A 19,549-nucleotide genomic window follows, 5' to 3' on the forward strand; every position below is an offset into this window, starting at 1 on the left:
CGCTTCATCTACGGACTGTCACACCCGTCAAGACACGCACGTTTGAAGCTTTAAACATTGCATAGTAATTTATATTTTCTTTATTATTTCAATAACTGAAATTAACTTCCAAATTTAGCTATTACGGAGACTGGCGGAGGCTGGCTCAAAACGACCGATAAACTGAGCAAGTCTAAAGTTTTATAACATGTGTAGACACATAGGTATCGGAGACATGTATACTCGTATAATATACATAAATGATGAGTAAATACGGGATGAAATGTAGCAATGTTTTTAAATCAAACCATTCAAACTTGGGCTGTTTTATTTTCTCGAAGTTAATTAAACTTCGCGTTATTGTTTCCATCTTAATGATACCGCGTAAATCAGTTGTTTTTCTCTTCACGAATATTAAATCAATTTCACTGTTTTATGATATTATTAGCAACTGTTCAACTGTTTTCAACTTCTTGTTTCATTTCAAAGTAGAATTTTGTTGGAATAACGTACAAACCCTAAATTGGTTATCCTCAACGAAACAATGTTTTGAAGTAAATACATAAAATATTCGGACTGTTTTCATTATTATTTAATTACGGGTTAAAAGACGTCGGTGTGAGTTCTCAGATACGGAAGTTGTGGGATGCCTTTATAAACATTAAGTAGAGGGCGAACTCTGAATAAAAACATGCATCGCTACCTAGTTCCGACGAGAATTGATAAAACTATTTATTTCTGTTGATTTATTTTTAAATTTAATTTGGCAATTAGATATAATATTATTGGAAGGTAGCGATGTTTTTTTTTTTATCGCTTCTCGTGGAGCAACGTGACCATGCTATGATTCTAACTCGAACCATTTTCTCCTGAACGATCCGTTCAATTTCTGATATATCAGCCGGACCGCCGTTATTATCCAACGAGTCCATTGCCAACGAGTTCTGAAAATTTTCACCAATCACAATTACGGGTATACAGCACTCGAGGAAAATATGGCACGTACAAATGCATACATTATTATATTATGATTTATTATTAATTTGAATGTTATTGAGACGAAGTTAGTATGTTGCGCAGTGACGAAAATCGAATTATGATAATTAAGTGCCAAGTTTATGCTCGAGAGCTCTTCTTGTTTTATTCACAAGCACCTACGGGTCACCATAAAGTTAAGATAATTAGTAATGGCTTGCGTGGACGGTATGTTACTTTGAAATGCGAGCACCGAGCTATAGTTTATAATTGTCAAAGGCATGTGGAAGTCTAGTAAGGAAATCGATTTAAGCTATTTGTCGTCCGACAGTTAAGTCGTATTTATACACTGACTCCGATTGATATTCACGTAATATAACTTCTACAGGGCATTCGTCCACGCAGACATAATGTTAGAACAGCGAAACATGGAGGTTACAGACTAAAGTGATTATTTTTTTCTAAAAGCTACACAAATAGTATACGTACCAGGGCGGCGGGCGTAGCGTCCGCTGGTACGGCAGTTGAAGGCGCCTGCTGAAGTACTGCTTGAGGATCCTATGTACAACGATACCACACTAAACTAAGCAGTTGTAAATGTATTCGTATTTATGTGTTACCGGTGTAGGGTGTTAGATACACACAGGTATGTAGGTCGCGGAGAAAACTATGTAAATTTCGGGGTTGGAAAGGGAAGGCGATGCTACCGAATCTGTTGTCAGTCTCGATGGATTAAAACTTTTCTAATGGGATACTTGAAGGTTCTTCGCAGAACTACAAATTTGAATTATTTGTGTTGTAATTGGAAAAATTTGATTATAAACCAACAACATCATGAGAAATACTTTACTTAACAATAGTAAAATAACATTTTATTGTTAAAGTATTCGGTAATCTTACGTCATTGTGTTAATATCGTCACTTCGGATATGAATATAAAATTAATTTCGAGTAGGTGCTTAGATTCAATGAATTGATCGCGTTGAAAATTTTCAACATATTGAAATGATGAAGCAAACAAACAGCATCAGATAGACATTTTTTTAAGAATATTTTCGTTTATTTGTCGGTAGAACGTGAGTAGATTAGTAATTTCTGCGTGCATAACGTGAATGATGTAGGAAAACAAACTGTCTTTAGACTAAACATGTTTTAATTTTAGGTGTTATTACGTCACAAGCAATGCGCGTGTGTATGTGTGTGTGTGTGTGTATTTATAATATTAGATAATAACATTCAAACAGTATTGGTACTTTATTCGTATATACATGTAAACATAATAAAATGTATTCATTTGTTTCTTGGTTTGTGCACATTTTAGTCTCAACACAGTTTCTCCGACACGACGTGTAATTCAAATTCGAATACAGGGCGGAACGCAACTCTACATTCATACGCAATTTACTTAATTTACTGTATTCAGAGAGTGATGAGAGCGCATGAAATAAGCTGAAATGAACTCTCCTCTACGGTGTTTCCCGAGAGCTACGTGTCGTGTAGGTAGGCAGCGTCTCAGCTATGACCCTAGTATTGTTTATTTCAATAAGTATCGATAACTACTCACCATCAGGATAGTAGTATGCGCGCGTATGAAATATCGTTTAATATTTTATTATATTTTTTATTAATTGCGTAGATGCGTGAACGTACTCATGGCCTTCGTGGTGCTAAGTGGTTACCGTCACCCATGTTAAACACAACGCGAATCAGACCATCCACTTTGAGACATGAGGTCGTCGATGTATCAATTGCTTACTGGCGGTAGGACCTCTTGTGAGTCCGCGCGGGTAGGTACCACCAACTCGCCTATTTCTGCCGTGAAGCAGTAATGCGTTTCGGTTTGAAGGGTGGGGCAGTCGTTGTAACTATACTGAGACCTTAAAACTGATATCTCAAGGTGGGTAGCACATTTACGTTGTAGATGTCTATGGGCTCCAGTAACCACTTAACACAAGGTGGGCTTTGAGCTCGTCCATCCATCTAAGCAATAAAAAAAATATATATATAAACTAATATTGCATTGCATACCGGCTCCCACTCTTCAAACCGTAATGAAATGGACTCAACGGTAGTAGTACCTAACCATGAAGGCTAACAATATTCCCTACTACATAATCTTGATAAAATAACATATTTTCTTGATTAAAAGTAATGTGAATTTCATCTTGACAACAATAAAAAGTATTCATTGTGATATTGGAATGTTTATCATTGCGAAATAAGTCGATAATGTAAACGAGAGTATTGACAGCGACGAAGGTCGCAAAAGACGTGGCCTCGAGGAGTTTATCGTTTATTTCATGACCACTTCCACCGGATTTATTTACATGAAAAAAATATAGTATTACATCTTCTACACGAGTTTATCTATATACGCTGTATGGTTTTATACACATCTATAACGTTGTGTTTTTGAACCTAAAAATAGTTGAATACTTAAAGATCGTCAATGGAAAAATAAATAAAATAGTAAAATCAACTAATAGGATGTACTGATAAGTGAATAGGTTATAAAGTTATTATAGCTATTTTATTGTCGATGACGTCACAGAGCGTCAGCTGTCACGGGTATAACCGGAATATTTGGTGATCGCAATCCCGCTATTGCTGACCCGAAACGACACTAACAAGGCCTCATCAACAGTCAATTTTCAAGAATTTTATCATTTTTCAAACCCAATAATACGCTCAAAAACATGTTGAATGGATCCCGACAAAACATGCGAGTTTGTTACACACACAGCTCGATTTAAGTGCACCATGAATTATTGGAGACCTATCTTAGAATTGCTGCGTTGTTGTCGAATGATTAATTTATTGAAATCCTATACGAGTAACGAATAAATAATTTATTTGTGGCTTTTCCATAAGTTTACATTTATATAGATTTGGAGAAAAAATACAATTTGTTATTTTTGTACAACGTATGTAAATTACAATTTAACATTGCGTAGCACTATAGATTTTACGGTACTTTAATATTTTCACGGCGGGAGTTAGGAAAGAATTAGCTGTGTTTTGTTTGGATAATTCCCTCATAACGCGCGATCGACCTTAATTAATTCAAAAGTATTTTATGTTACAAGAAAATGACGTAAAGAAAAGCACAGTAAGTACACTTATTAAGCCACTCGAGTTCTTCCACTGTTGACCGTTCCATACCGTTATGAACATTTTAATACTTTCTTACTTTCAAACTTTCATTGCTGTTTCTAAGATAAATTAATTAAAACTTTAGCATCAGGAAGCATTACAAAGTTTCTTCAGCTAGGAAGCAAAGCGAAGCCCTCCGTAGAGCAAGCACTTTCAAGTCTTCAGAAGGATTGTAAACAACGATCAACAAATGCTTGTTCTTGTTTGTATGTACAAAAAGTAATTTATATAGTGTTATTTAAAAATTGCAAATTCAACATATCTTATACATTAAATTTTATGCACAAAGAGTGCAGTGGCGGACTTAATGCCTAAAGGATTCTCTATCAGTAAACCAAGTGTGGTCTAGATAGTGTGGTGGGGTGGGGTATTTTATTGTTGATTAATAATAATTAAAACAGCATATTCTTTTGCTGATTAACAAGATCGGTACATCGGCAGTCCAAACTCACGTTTAAGCCTTTAGGATCACAAACAAACATTTTTTTTTTCTCAAATTCGAATGCACGAACCTTTATAAATAATGTACTGTTTGTTTTCAGTGAAACTATTTGTGATATGACGATAGTTTATCCAAACACCTACTAAATCGACTGTGTCTCGGTTACGCCGCTTGTTATGGGCTATCGTCTGACTGACACAGCCTCGTTGTTATGTTTAACTCACTAGCTAAATTCAGTTTCTGAATAAAAAGAACCGTTTACACTTGAATAAGCTAGTGTCTTTGTATGTAAATATTACTTTTCTTTCTATTTATGTTGTAAATTTGAACGACTTAAGTTTGAGAAAACATTGACTATCTCAAAATAATACAAAGACCAAATGAAGACGGGTGTTGTGTGCGATCGTCATTTATATACTTTTTTTTAATTCCTACATGTTCGTGTAAATAAATGTGAGTACATTTATTTCGAATTTAAAAAAGTGAATAATACCAATTATAATGACATCGGAACCGCATAATACTGATACCACGAAATTCAGCACGCCACTGTAACACGAGCAACCGTACATGCGCGTTGCGAAACTTCGCTCAGTATGATATGCTATTAAAACAAAATTTTCGAGTTTGATCCCGTGTTTATTTGATGTAGATTTACTAAATTAATGTTTGAAATTTACAAATTTTCTGTCTTCCGTCACCACATAAAATTTTAAGGTATTTGAAACGTCATGTAACACCGATGTTAAACTGTTTCATTAATTATATTTCTATAACTCATGAAATCGTAGAAAGATTGCTTAGAAGGCGGTCGTCGAGTCGGTTGTGTCTTACCTGAATCGGTTTCATGGGAGGCGGCAGCTCGACGTCGGGTAGATCATCTTCAGCCTCGTCGAGAACGGCGCACGCACCAAGCTCGCTGTCAATGCTATCATCACTGCGTACGTTGTTCACAAACGAAGGGAACTAAAAGAAAGTATAACCCCATAAAGTAATCAAGTCGCCTTGTTATATTTATTATTAACTAGCTTTTGCCTGCGACTGCGTCCGTGTGGAATAGTTAGTTTGGCATAACGTTAAATTTTACTCGCCTCTTCATTTACGTAGAATATCATCTTTATAAAAACACCTTCACAAATAATGCTTTATTTTAGAACAAATTTGGTTAGCATAAAAAACGTTATAGAGAGCCAACCTTAACCTATAGACATATGCCGTCCCGAACTTTTTTTTAGATCTTTTAAAGGGGAACAATACTCTCATACATTATTTTAGCGAAACTTTAACCGTTTCCGCAGCGCACGCAGTGAAAGCTCTCAAAAGGAAAAAAAACGATTTTGAAATATTATTTATTGGTGCTCCGCCTGCATTGGTCTTAACTTGATGTTATATAGCCTATAGCCTTCCTCGATATCTAACACTGAAAGAATTTTTCAAATCGGACCAGTAGTTCCTGAGATTAGCGCGTTCAAACAAACAAACTCTTCAGCTTTATAATATTATTAGTATAGATTTAATTAACAATGGCTACCTTTAGTTTCTTTTCAGCCGACATTTTCTTGGCAGGCGTTTTCTCGGTGTTATTCGCTGAAGAGCCGCTCGTGGCGTTAGCCGCAGCTGATGGTGCAAGTGACGCAGCAGCTTGTGCAGCAGTAGGAGCGGGTATAGGGACAGTGGACGATGCAGGAGCAGAGTTAGCAGAAGTCGATGTCGTGGCAGGAGCAGTGATGGGAGGTGGGGCTGGAGCGCTAGCATTATTGCTAGTAGCAGGAGACTGCCCACCGCTCGGTGTCTTCTCCCCTTTGCCTTGAGTGGTTTTCCTTAACCCTAACCATCTTCTTCTTGAAGGTGGTGAAAAGAAAACAATTTCCCTGATTTAATGTTTTTAAAAAGTTCTTAAAATTATCGATATAGCTTACATATGTACAATCATCTCCGAGATTTATAACAATAAATTCTTAACTAAGAACTGAACGCAATAACACCATATTAATTATTATAATATAACCGCCATATTACATACCTACGTTATGTATGAACCTGCCAACCCAAACCAGCTTCTAGTTCTAAAAGTTTCCTTTTCATCTTTCAGTTCTTTCAATTTGCTTTCATACGTTTCGTTATCCAGAAGTAAAATATACTCAACTTACATACATAGCTTCTATACCCTTCGAGATAAATTTAACCTTAGTTTCCAAATGGCACAGAAACTGGATATCTTGAAACATCTTGAATCGAAAGAATCTTAATACTTTTAGGTATTTCCGAAGGGAGCCGTTGGAATTTGAGTGGTAAACGAATTCGAAGCATGCGTGGTTTAATGGATAAGAAACCCGACTGAAACTAAAATTCCACTGTTTTTTTAATATATCTAACACATGTTCTAGTACGTTCTCCAGGAGCTTGTCGGGATAGATACCACCAATTTAATTAATATTTCGAACGTATGTCTTAAGGTGGGTGATGGCATTTACGTTGTGATATTTTAGGTATGTGGTAATTAATAATTACTACCAAACAAGTCGCTTGCTCATCTCATTATCGAAACAAAATTTATCATATTTGTAAATAGGTTAGCTTCCGAGCATACAGAATAAACTACTCTAATATTTTTTTATTCTAATTTATTTATCACGTTTCAGTAACTTAATTTCAACAATTTGCAGATAAACTTTTTAAAATCAATAAAGATCTGTGAATAGTCAAAACATAAAAGAAAACAATACAACAAAAGAGAAACCCGCAAGCCTTAATGAACGGGGAGAAGAACCACTCTTACCGAACAACTCTTTGGTATACGACATACTAAATGAAATATTCCGCTGAAAATGCATTTCCTGTGAGCCTTAATTAAAAGTCGGGATATAAAAGCTCCATCAATGTGGACTGTATTTTTTGCTCGTATACTACGGGAACAAATCACGATTCAAATGGTAATTTTTCTATATCGCACCTTTAGTATTATAGAGACCCATTCCGACTCCTTAAATTTCGATTTTAACTCAAAAATTGACATAGACCAACCCTTTTCAACGACTCTTAATAATCAAATCACCAAAAATAGCTTGTAAAAGGATAAACTATTACATCTGTTTCTTTCACTCCGTTCCTTTTCTTTACGTCTTTTCGGTTTGTTCGATGTTTTCCAAAAAACACATTTTTTGGGTTAGGTCTCTATAATTGTAAAGGTGCGATATGTACCCTTGACGGAGTTTCGTTTCCCTCGTTATAATGGTTCCTAAAAATGTATTATTATTTAGCTTGGATTGAAATCTTACATGAAATTATGTTCACCTTAATTAAATTCCTTATGTTACATTACTCTAAGTACCCGTACATTATAGCAAAGGCTCATGTTGAACCGCATAACACATAATGTAACCAAATACACAAACCGCAGTGCTCGGATTGTATAGTTTACGAAATCGAATAACATGTTTGTTCGACTTATAAATTCAACTCATTTATTAACTAAAGGATATCATTTGTAGATAAATATGTATTATTTTAATAAGTAAGTACACTGTTTGACTATTAAAATATGATTCCTTGACCAGACATAAAACCAGTTATTATTATTAAAATATTTCCAGTTACCTCGTAATAAAGTTTAAATCACGTAATATGCAGCTGAGCTATGCCGAAGCCTCATCGAAAACGCTTTCCTGGTCAATTTACAAAGTGTGGTGATAAATCTCATTACTGAAAATTTCATGTTCCCGTGTATCCTGTAGCGTTCTGACAGCATTCGACGACTATAATCAACTTGGGGATACGACCTAGATTTCAGGAAATGCTTTAAATTTATCGACAGCTATTCCAAACATACTTTTTTACATATATGTATAAACTCTCATAGGTACCAACCCTGTTAAGTGCTATTTAATCTCATCATTCATCATAAGCCTTCTAGAATATTAAATCAGAGCGTGATAATTTTTATTAATCAATTGACCCCTGATATTTTTTCTTTAAGTTCACTTCATAATTATGGATTATAAATACTACGCTCTTAATCCTACAAATAGCGTATTGAATTTTATCAATTCCTTATTTTATTGATTTATTATTAATTTTAAGGAGAGCTTCCATTTGAATATATTGAGATAAATAGCGGGGAAACTATTCTGCAACACATGATTTCCACGTACATGAGTCCGCGAAATTTAACTAAAAGCGGCAAACGTATTCTATCATAAACTCTCATAGCATTCCTACGACAAAGTTTGTAGATAGTTGGTCAGAGTTAAAGGGAGTTAGCTGTTTTGCAATGCACTTCTTTTATAAAAAGATATTAATTTTTATTAGTACATACTCTTATACTATTATTAGTATTCTATATTTTAAATAAATTTAATACTTGAGACATTATTTTTAAAGCGACCTGTTTATACTACTAAGTCGACTAATAATCGATAATAGCAAAGATAAAGTTAGCAGAACGAAATACTCAGGGAATTTAATATATATATAATATACATAAATAGGCAATAAAAAGCTCAGTTCCATTTCCTCATCGGTTTGTAAGCCGCTTTTATTTTGCGACGAGCTTTAGTTTTCCATAAATAATTTGAAAATAATAGGTTTTTTCTAAGGGCAATATAAGCGTGCCTTTTTCGACTTTGTTGGTTAACCGATATTTTTCTATTTCGTTGTATAATTACCAAAAAGCATTATTGGTGTACACAAAAAAATATTGGCCAGTCATTTTTTTTAAATGTCAAATAATACAACGAAACAGGTCATATAATGTTGAGGTGCCAATGATTATGATCGAATTTTGATGTTTTAGAGGCTATTCCCCCAAAACAACCAAAATGGTTTATTAAAAATCACGATAAGTTCATAGTTTAAGTAAAGTTTGGAACGATAATTTTATTTTGCCCGAAACATCTAGCAAGGCTTCAATGGACTTTTACTTATCTATATCATTTTTATTGTGGCATATTTATCACAATTTGTTTTATAGATCCGATATCTTCACATGCTGTGATATTATTTGATCTTTAATAATGCAGTATCGCTACACACAAATGAGTATGTATCCTTAACTAGTGAATATCATTTGACACTTCGGTTTGGGCTGTTTCTGAAACGCGAAGTTTGTATATTAGTGCTCAGAGTTTCGTTTCACAGAGAGAGTCATTTTTACGATATGCGATTTAATATAGGTACTATCTTACAATGTAGGCCTCCCAAATATGTTTTTTTCTTTAGTAAGCAAACATATCGTATACATATTTAATTTCATTTGATTGCGTGCTTACATATTAAGAATTTCAATCAAAATGACTCTATTATCGTCCTCTCTTTAAAACAATTAGGGGCTAAACGCTAAACGCCGAATCGGTGTGTGTGATTAAAAAACCATGGGCGACCAAACACAGTCCAAGGACATGCCGCATTGCGGTCGCACAACGACAGAAAAAAAGAGTTATACCAGGAAAACACTAATAACACTAAATAATTGTTACTCACTTGACATGAACGACTTGCTTCCACATCGGGAATGAGTATCCGAGAGCACATCACTTCACCGTGCCCCTCTTGCGTTCACTTGTAACTAACATGCAAATATACGTAACACGACACATTGTTATCTCGACGCTTGAAGGAACCAATAATCGGTTCTGAACAAGGAATGGTATCAAGATTGTGGTGAACGATAACTTTATTACGAGCGCAATGTCGACGTCTGCTTTGGAGGGGAGGGGACAAACCACGCGCTCTGTCCGCCTATTACTAGGAAATTATTCTGACCGATATTAGTATTCCTTTAATATCTTATGTGCCGAATGTGAAACTTTCAAGCATAGTACATCTACGTACGTATTATATACAGCCCTTTCTTTTTAAACAAAACGTGTAGAACGGACTCGTTCAAAATTTACAACCATTACAAATGTAGTATTTAACATTATCTAAATTCAATTCTTAAATGTATTTATGTAAATTCATACTAATATACACCTTCACAATTAAATATATAGAAATTTTCACTATCATATCTATTTGAGAGTGCTTAATAGAACAAAGGTCACCATCTTATTATCAATAACGAACTAGTTTATGACATACTGCTTGAATAATTTAATGAGAACAACGAATCTGCAACCCCCATTTGAAAGTCAGATTTCGACATCCAGGTGAATGATTGAAGAGACTCTTTTTTTTGGGAATTGTGCTGTTATATGAGTCAACGTGAATTTCGTGTTAATATAGGCGTTCGTATGAAAAGTGCTAAATCAAATCCAGGACTGTTTGTTAGAACACAAAGCTGTTTGTTGAAACTGTTCCTATCCAAAATTTAGTAATAACTATTTAGAAATTAAATCAACAACATCTTAATACGCTATTCCAGACAACGTACTGAAGCAAGCAAACTGTAATTGTACATACAACTATTCATCTCGTTTATTTTGTAACGGTTTGAGGTGACATATTTTGAAACCTATTTTTTTATCTTTTAGCGATGACTATCGTGCATAGGGAATAAGTCAATTAGATAAATAGTATGCAATCGATAATAGATATAGCATAACAAGGTATAAAATGTATTTCTGTTTAGAGATTTATTAAATAATAACGGCGCGTGGTAGACTGCTGTCAGAACCGATGTAGAAGTTCAATTAAAAATAACGAAAATCCTCATCTTAATTTCTTTTGCGAGTATATGACGCAAGAACACGTTGTAGTTACTTAAGTTTTGTTATTAAACCAGTTCTTACCAAAATTTTAATTAAAATTCTGTATTTCTCAGTACAATAAATGAGAACGTATAATAACGTATAATAATCGTATACAAAGGCGATTAACATTCCTTCATTGTGATATTTCTGTTAAAGGGAATTGAAAAGGTAGGTTAACCGTCGCACTGGAGATCGTTGAGTTGTACTGACATTTCAATTGACTTCTTCCGGCGAATAAAACAAAGGATTGATTTGAAACCTAGTTGGATCTATAAATCGAATAAATGTTGTCCGCAGGAAACAATTTAACCACCCGGCTTTGTTGGGAGGATGCGGGCAGGGTTGTTCGTACCTTTTGCTTTGATTCCAATCGCAATAGCCCCACGGCTAGTAAACTTTTTTTAAAAATACTATTTAGCAGTTATAAATAAGAAAGGAAAATATTGTTTCTTTTTTCCATTACATAACACATTTATTGCTGGAGCTTTCGTTAGTTTCTTATTTACTGATTTACATTAACTCGTGTTTTCTGAAAGAAGTCTTTTGAGAGGAGTTTTGTGTCCCGGTGCTGAGGTGAAACAACCATTCTTGTTTGTTGTCAAAAGGCAAGAACAATCCAGATTTACAAGAATTGTATCTCCTAGAATATGGCTTTATAATTTTCATACATTTTTCACAAAAATATATCCATAGCCCGAGCACAGAATTTGCTGTGTCCCCGAAGGGGTAACGACGCCGCAGAATAAAACTATGACTTTAGGTCAAAAGTCATTTCGTGCCGCCTAAGAAGTTCGTTTTGATTTTAACAATTATTTCATTATTAAATTAACTGTTAATAAAATAATGACCAGTATTTTTCTTTTAAAATACAAGTTATTAAGCTTTTATAACAGGCGATAAGATTCTAAGTAGGTACTATATTCATTTCCCTAGCCAAAATCTTTTGGACAGTGGTATTCCTTTTCCTGTTTTAATAACCTTTAGTACGAAAGTCTCGTTCGGTCAGAAACAAACAAAAGACGTTTCATTATACCTATCAATGGCCCGGTCGGTACACAAACATTCGACTAATCAATTTCATGCGAATGGAATTTCAAAAACATCATTCGAATCCATATTTACAATGTGTGACGCTATCACCGCAGTTTGTATTGTAGTTTTTTGTATGGTCAGATTTATATAATAATATATAGTATAAAAAAAACATTAATGTATTTATTTTTCAGTAGGTAATAAAATAAATTTAAAAGCGGATTTGTTTGAACAAAAGTAGAGTGTAAATAATAGATTACATTTCGGCCCAATCGAATTATTTGCGTGTCAGAAATAATATGAAAATGAAACTACTAATACATATTTATGAAATCTACCATACAGATTTAGTTTTTACTCTAATATCAGCTTAGTTGAATCCACGTTAAAATGTTTATCCTCGATTGTATATTGAAAGTGAAGTAGTCTAACTTGTTTTAAGTAAACGTTTATGATTGTTTTAATTAGATTTAACGTTATCAAGTTTTAATTCAAAAACTAACATTATTACATGCATAATTTACAAAAACCATTTCTTTTTACTGGATTATTATTGAACAACGAAAACGATTGCAGGACGCCAACAGAAATTTCATAACAATATATTTACAGGATACATAGTTAAATTAACTGTTCACAAGATACAAGATACTCATCAAACATAATTATGTAACCATAAGTGGTGCACAACACGAGTGGAACACTGAAAACATGTATTGTATCGATAACGGACGCGCGTCAGACAAACACTTCAAAAAAACAGCTGGACTTTCCAACTACCACCGAAAATACCATTTGACTCTCGCAATATAAACTCGTCGAACTTATCAAACTTTAAAAATTAGAAGTTTCGAGAACGATTTGAAGTTACGATTTAGAATATAGGAAAATTCTCATTTGTAAAACAACCTGATAATTCGGCAACAGTTCGTACAAGGTGCACGCGAGCTATCCGATTCTATGCCCGTCATCGCTGTGGGTCACGGCGCTACCAATAAGCAACTGAATGGTCGCAAACATCTTATCTTCCGAGGAATTAGATAAAGCAAACAAAAGATAACAGATGACTAATGGAAAGCGGCGGTAAAAGGTTTACTACGAGATACAAACAGATAAACGAAATTGTTTCGGAAATTAATACTTCTGGAAAATTGTTTCATTGTTTTGTAACAGTACAAGTACTGGACCGTCAGTCCGACTTTAAGTTACGCTATTATGGCAAATGAAACGTGAACGTAATTTAAATTTTATAATGCTCGCCTTACAAACGTTAACTTTGAAACAAATAAGAAACAATCTAAAGTTAATGTATGTTAATTCACATAGAGGAAGTTACGCGTCGCTAATACAAACAAACGCACATGAACAGCATTTCATATGATCCTAGGAATACCACAACTACAGCATAACGGGTCCTATCTACGATTTATTTTAACTTAATTAATAAAAATAAAGTCCTAATAAAACCATTAAGCGCTGGAAATAATCTTATCATGATTATTTTATTTATATTCTGTTATAGTTAACAATGCCTGATCCCCCGAGAAGTTTATATAATTCTTTAAGTGGATAGCTTTGGAGATAAACAAACTATGAAACTGCTTTCAGACTACGCTATAATATAATAGCATATTATCATAGTATATATCTCATAGCACAACAATATCGCGCACCATACATTGTTATGGACACGTTCACACTGTACTGTACTATATATTATTGGTTAAGTATACGTTGCTATACTATATGGCACTATAACATAGCGTAGACTCAAAGCAGCTTAAGAGTCCTGTGATACGGTTACTCACCCGCTGAAACCACGACGTTGCTTGCCTGGGCTGGCAGCGCTCACACTGCTCCCAGGATCGGAGTTGGAAGCCTCTGTTGACAATGAAAACAATTAGTTTCTGTCCAAACATTTCATTAAGTTTAGAACGATTTCACTAATGAATTTATGACCATGAATACTAATTTAATAACATTCTTATAGATCCTATTTTTCAAAAAGTGGTAAAATTTAGTAAAGATTGATAAAAAAACAGTGGTAAAATTTGTGTTACAATCCAGTGAAGCAAATATGTACACAATATTAGAAAGAAAAGCACATGTTCAAGTTATGATAAATATTTTAACGCCTCACTTCAGCGGAATTTATATTTTTTTAGTGTTGCACATTTGGTCTTTCACCAATGACCAGTTTTACTCATCACTAACACTGACTTTATCTGTAATTATTATAGAAATCGTGTATGTATATTTATATCTTAATATAAGTAATTTACATAATTTCTAAAAATAGATAAAAATGAATGATTGATTTTTAATATTTTTTCGGATAACAAAAAAATAAAGCGCCTTACTAGTTAATATGGAATGACCACATTTTCCAAATTATACCTTTAAAAATTGTTATAATGTATTTAGTATAATTAATTAAAAACTGAATGAAAAAGACCAGTGCCAAGATTACTTAGTCTTCTTCTTGCTTTTTGTATTCCTCGTATATGTTTGATTCCGTTTTTTTGTTTTATTTAGGTATGTACGCTTATTTACCGACATTTACATATTGTATAAAACCTTTTTAAAAGAGGAAGAAAACAAACCGTAAAAAGTAGTATCGATTTTCCATGCTATAAACGTAAATAAGTCGGAGTGGACAGCTTGTTGATCGTAGACTCAATAACTTTACAAGTACTTTAGATATTGGAACGTAGGTCATGCATATAAATTTAGCACTAGTACAGACAATATTGTGTTTCTTATTTTCTCTTTTGAAGATAATTCAAATAAAACCAGATCAGTTTTCGTTTCGATGCAAATATTGAATTATTATTTTTATTTATATGTGTAAATTCAGTATTTATTTTTAAAGATTTAAATATAAAAAAATAACAACAGTTATTATTAAAATTAAACTAATACAGACAGCTAAGCGTAGGAAAGTCAAATATTCTATGGTGGAGATCGATATGCGAAAAATTTTAAGGACACCATACCATTTAACCACCAAAAACATATCAAATTAGTGTTAATTGGATATAGACTTTTTATAATTAAGCAATTTTATATAGATTTTTGGCAATGTACAGTTACACCATAGAAGATGTAAACAACAGATATTACAAGAATGATCTAATTGCAAAAAAATATTAAATTATATTATGTATTCGTTTATTTTTTACATAATTTCTTTAAAAGTAAATACATAATTTCAAACTAAGCGAATGTGGATGAGAGAAGGCGAACAGAGCAAGCGATACCACGACAAGAATGGCGCCGTAAACCTCGAGAATTCGCATAATTCTCAATTTCATATTCTCTTGTTTTAAACAGAGACTGAATAATTTGCGGTAGAAATAAACCGATTCGTGGTACTTATCTATTTGGATAAGTACCCATTTACATAGTGATACATAACATTACATAATTACCATATTTGGATAAGTAGTCTACTTAGACGATACTATGTTAACATTTCACTATTCGTTCATCGTGAAAGTCATTCGTGAACCGTATATTTTTTTTTTTAATTGATACCTGATTTAGGACTAAAGAAAGGAAAGGGAGGACAAGGTGTAAATGTATTCTATATGATTACACTTAAAGTTTTAGCTATCAGCAGACCATTTCCCATCAGACGTGTCTATCTGGTTAAGGACGCTGTTGAGGTACACTTGAAATAATTACATAATAAACACCCGGAGTGCTACACACTCGATCCTACGCTTTCAGGTTCAATATTGATGTTACACACGTGATTAGTACAATTACAAGTAACACGAGGATTATTACAGGCAGTGGAACCCCGTGTTCTAAGCTTTAATTGTATATATAATTATTATATAATATATAATTAAAGTTTACTGCAATGTACTTAATTACGTATATAATGTATATACAGTGTAATTGTATATGTATACATATTAATTACGTCCAATCATTATTAAAAATTTGAACTGTAAAGTGCTCAAAATAATATTCCCGGCTCGCATACAATACTATAATATGTATTTATTTTAATTGAACCATAAATAAATATGCAAAAAAGAGCTGGCTTTTGGACGTTTTCGCTGTATTTGATCAAAAACCGGCAATCCTCGTTCGTGCTCGTGTTTACTGTACATTGTGAATAGAGTTGTGGACAGTTCGTTGAAGGTGAACGAACTTTTGGGGTCCTCTGGCGAATCCCGATAATTTGTATTCGCTTATGATCCGCTAACTCCCAGCCCAATAATGGGCAAACAAGCGAATGTACTTTGGTGTTCTAAATTTTAATAATTAGATTTATTGGAATGAACAACAACATCTCTGGCATTTGTTAAATAAACATGATAATTTTGTTTTCATTGAGCCTAGGATTCAATATGAAAAGTCCAATAAAATCACAAGCTAAGCCTCGTTTCACAAAGCTTTTTGAACCGCTTTAATCCCTTTGTAACTACAAACCTTTCCATCGAGCACGGGAAATGCTGCATTTTAAACAGCGTACTGCCGTACAGTTGAGCACACAGGCTGTGTGAGCCTACCTACTATGAATTAAATTAAAATATACGTTTCTTTTCTATTTCAATTAAATTGTTCGTTCTACTGATTTTTGTGCAAAAACAATTTAAAAAAACCGTTAAATATGCCTAAACAACTCTATCGCACATGTCTTATCCAAATATGTAAGCGGCCTATTGTACCTAATGTTTGTGGACATACATTCCATAACCATTCCAACAATCTGCTGAGCACAATGTCAATCACAATACCGACATTCGGGAATCTAATAATACAGACAGCCTGAGAATACGTTGCATTCCATGCATAATGTTGCGATATAGTTCTGCGTTACACAGATATTGTTCCCATTAAACGCATTCAAGTTTGTCGACAAACCTGAATACTATTTGCCGATTCAAACTACACATAGTTTAAATGAGAAGACGCCCGGAACTGACGTCTACAATCAACCAGCTAACTCTACTTAATAATAGTTGTTTATGTCAAAGCTTGCAAACTTACTTCTATTAAACTAACAAGAAGCCCGTCTCGTACCTGAATTACAAATCAAAGAGGTCGTACCAATACGTATTGTGATTTCAATTCCAACTTATTGTTTTGGTTTCCTACTGTTTGTTCAAAGCGAGACATTGGCCAACAATACATGTTTAAACAGGACCACAGTTAAGTCAAAGGAAAGTGAATTTCCAGAAATGTGCAGTGGACTATCTCTACTCTAGGTTACATACACCCTTTAACCGAAATTGACTTTGTGCGCAGTAGGTACGGATCCACTATATTGGAGTTCAGCGCTATTCAAATTTGCAGAACCGTGCACCAAACAGACCGCGCCATCCTTTAATTAACATTTTATTTGACGATCATCCTAATGGAAGTGAAAATATAAAGTACCAAACAAGGTAATGTATTTTTTAAAATTTTTTCTAACTTTCATTGATAGCTTTTCAAAACCATTACATTAACAAAATTCGGAAAGATTCTTGAAATGAAATAAATTGCGTTTATTTCAGGCAACTTAAGCCCATAAAAAAAAAAACAAATCAAATCAAATTGAATTATAATTATTAAAATTAAAACTGTCAACTACTTATATAAAATTAAAATTATATAAAGGAACTAATACAAAAAATAATGATATACTCGTAATATTAACTGAGTAACCACCACTATATCAGTCACTGTGTCAGATTAGCGAGAAATAGATGCTTATTACAACAGTGTCTGATATAGGGGAAGTCCAGTCTGTTGGCAATCATAACCAGGATCGTGTTGGAGCTGCCCCTATTTTACGTACCGAGGATGCGCACCTCTTCATTTTTTCTCTAAATAAACGTCTTAGGTTAATTGGGAAAGAAGACACAAATTAAATTAAAACTTTTTCTCTTCATAATTTCATACTCATGTACTCAGTCTTAGTCTCAGCACTCACATGTTGGTGTGTGCATGCGGCGCCAAACGCGGGAAGAATTGTTTATACGTATGTACATCATAAAAGCTGTGAGTGGAGATTGAATTTATACGAAAATGATCGGATGATGATAATATAAACTAGAAAACTTTCAGTTGCTGCATACTGTATTTATTTAGTTCCAACTTTTGCAATCCTTTTGTTGTTTTTAAAACTGGTATTATTTCTGTGTATTTTGGAAGATGCAGCATTTTTTTGTATGTTATATCGCTTGGTAGTAAACAATCACAAAATTTTATTCTTTTAGCGATGACATTACCTTTTATCCCAATCCCATCGAAACGTCAATGTAACAATGGAATATTAATTGATTGTAAATACGGCTAAATCAGTACAAACGCGCAATCAGTATAACTTGTTGAGGGTGAAAGGGATGTAATAATATTATCATAACATCCATATATTATCATCATAATAGGACACGAATGCAGAGGCGATGACAATTCTCGCATTCGCAATATGTGCATTGTTTGAAACAAATCCTCCAAATCCAAATCCAAATAAAACGAAATGCACATTCAATTTTATCAATTTTGTTTAGATATATAATTCATGTATTACAATTTATTGCCAACTAAATAAGGGTTTAGAAACACTTTAACTACCTTTTTTCATTTAACATGTAATTCTTAATTTTTTTTTACTTAAAAAAAAAGTACAAAAATCTGTGTTAAACATATCGACGCTTGAAAGGCAAAAGTGACTAAGCGACAATAACTGATTTGTACATAAATGATAGGCAATAACCATATTCGATGCGCAAAAAAAATATATTTCTAGGTCTGTTAAAATCATTTCAGTCCTACAGCTACTAGCTAGATTCTACTACAGCTAGATTCGTAAAAATAAATTTTGTTTTCAGGTATTTCAACTTTAAATTAGTCTACTGTAAAGTTCACGCATTGTCGCTTAGTCACGTTTGCCTTTCAAGCGTCGATATATTACCAGCAATGAGTTGTCAAAGAACTGCATTCCACTCACAAATTAAATTAAAGTCGCCTTTCCGTATTTGGCTGCTACGAGTTTTTTTTTTGTTTTAATTAGTTTTATGTACCTACTTTAGAGTTTTAAATAAAAGGTATAACTTGAAAATTTGTTTACTAAGGCAAATCTACTATCGATCAGAAAGGTAAAAAGAAATACACGTCATTTATGTATCTATATATTAATACGTGAAGCAAAAACTTTGTATCCCTTTTTACGAAAATTGCGCGGACGGAGGAGTATGAAATTTTCCACACTTATAGAGAATATAGAGAGGAGGGCACAATGCTAATATTTTTTAAAAATAATACATAAAAGATA

General features: G+C 33.5%; 1 protein-coding gene across 11 annotated transcripts in view; it reads right to left on the reverse strand.

The window, feature by feature from the left end:
- Positions 1-19,549, reverse strand: part of LOC101743427 (triple functional domain protein) — a 166,232-nt gene that overhangs the window by 24,678 nt on the left and 122,005 nt on the right. For 4 of the 11 annotated variants that reach the window (XM_038010976.2, XM_038010982.2, XM_038011000.2 and 1 more), the window contains 5 exons: positions 14,079-14,151; positions 6,081-6,390; positions 5,384-5,515; positions 1,444-1,512; positions 840-923 (listed from right to left, as the gene is read on the reverse strand). In XM_038010976.2, the coding sequence (XP_037866904.1) occupies positions 840-923; positions 1,444-1,512; positions 5,384-5,515; positions 6,081-6,390; positions 14,079-14,151 (668 nt within the window). The remainder of the gene's footprint in view (positions 1-839; positions 924-1,443; positions 1,513-5,383; positions 5,516-6,080; positions 6,391-14,078; positions 14,152-19,549) is intronic. The other 7 variants (XM_038010986.2, XM_062670284.1, XM_038010980.2 and 4 more) reach the window with 6 other exon arrangements.

This window comes from Bombyx mori, chromosome 1 (genome assembly GCF_030269925.1).
Source record: "Bombyx mori chromosome 1, ASM3026992v2".
Taxonomy (NCBI): domain Eukaryota; kingdom Metazoa; phylum Arthropoda; class Insecta; order Lepidoptera; family Bombycidae; genus Bombyx; species Bombyx mori.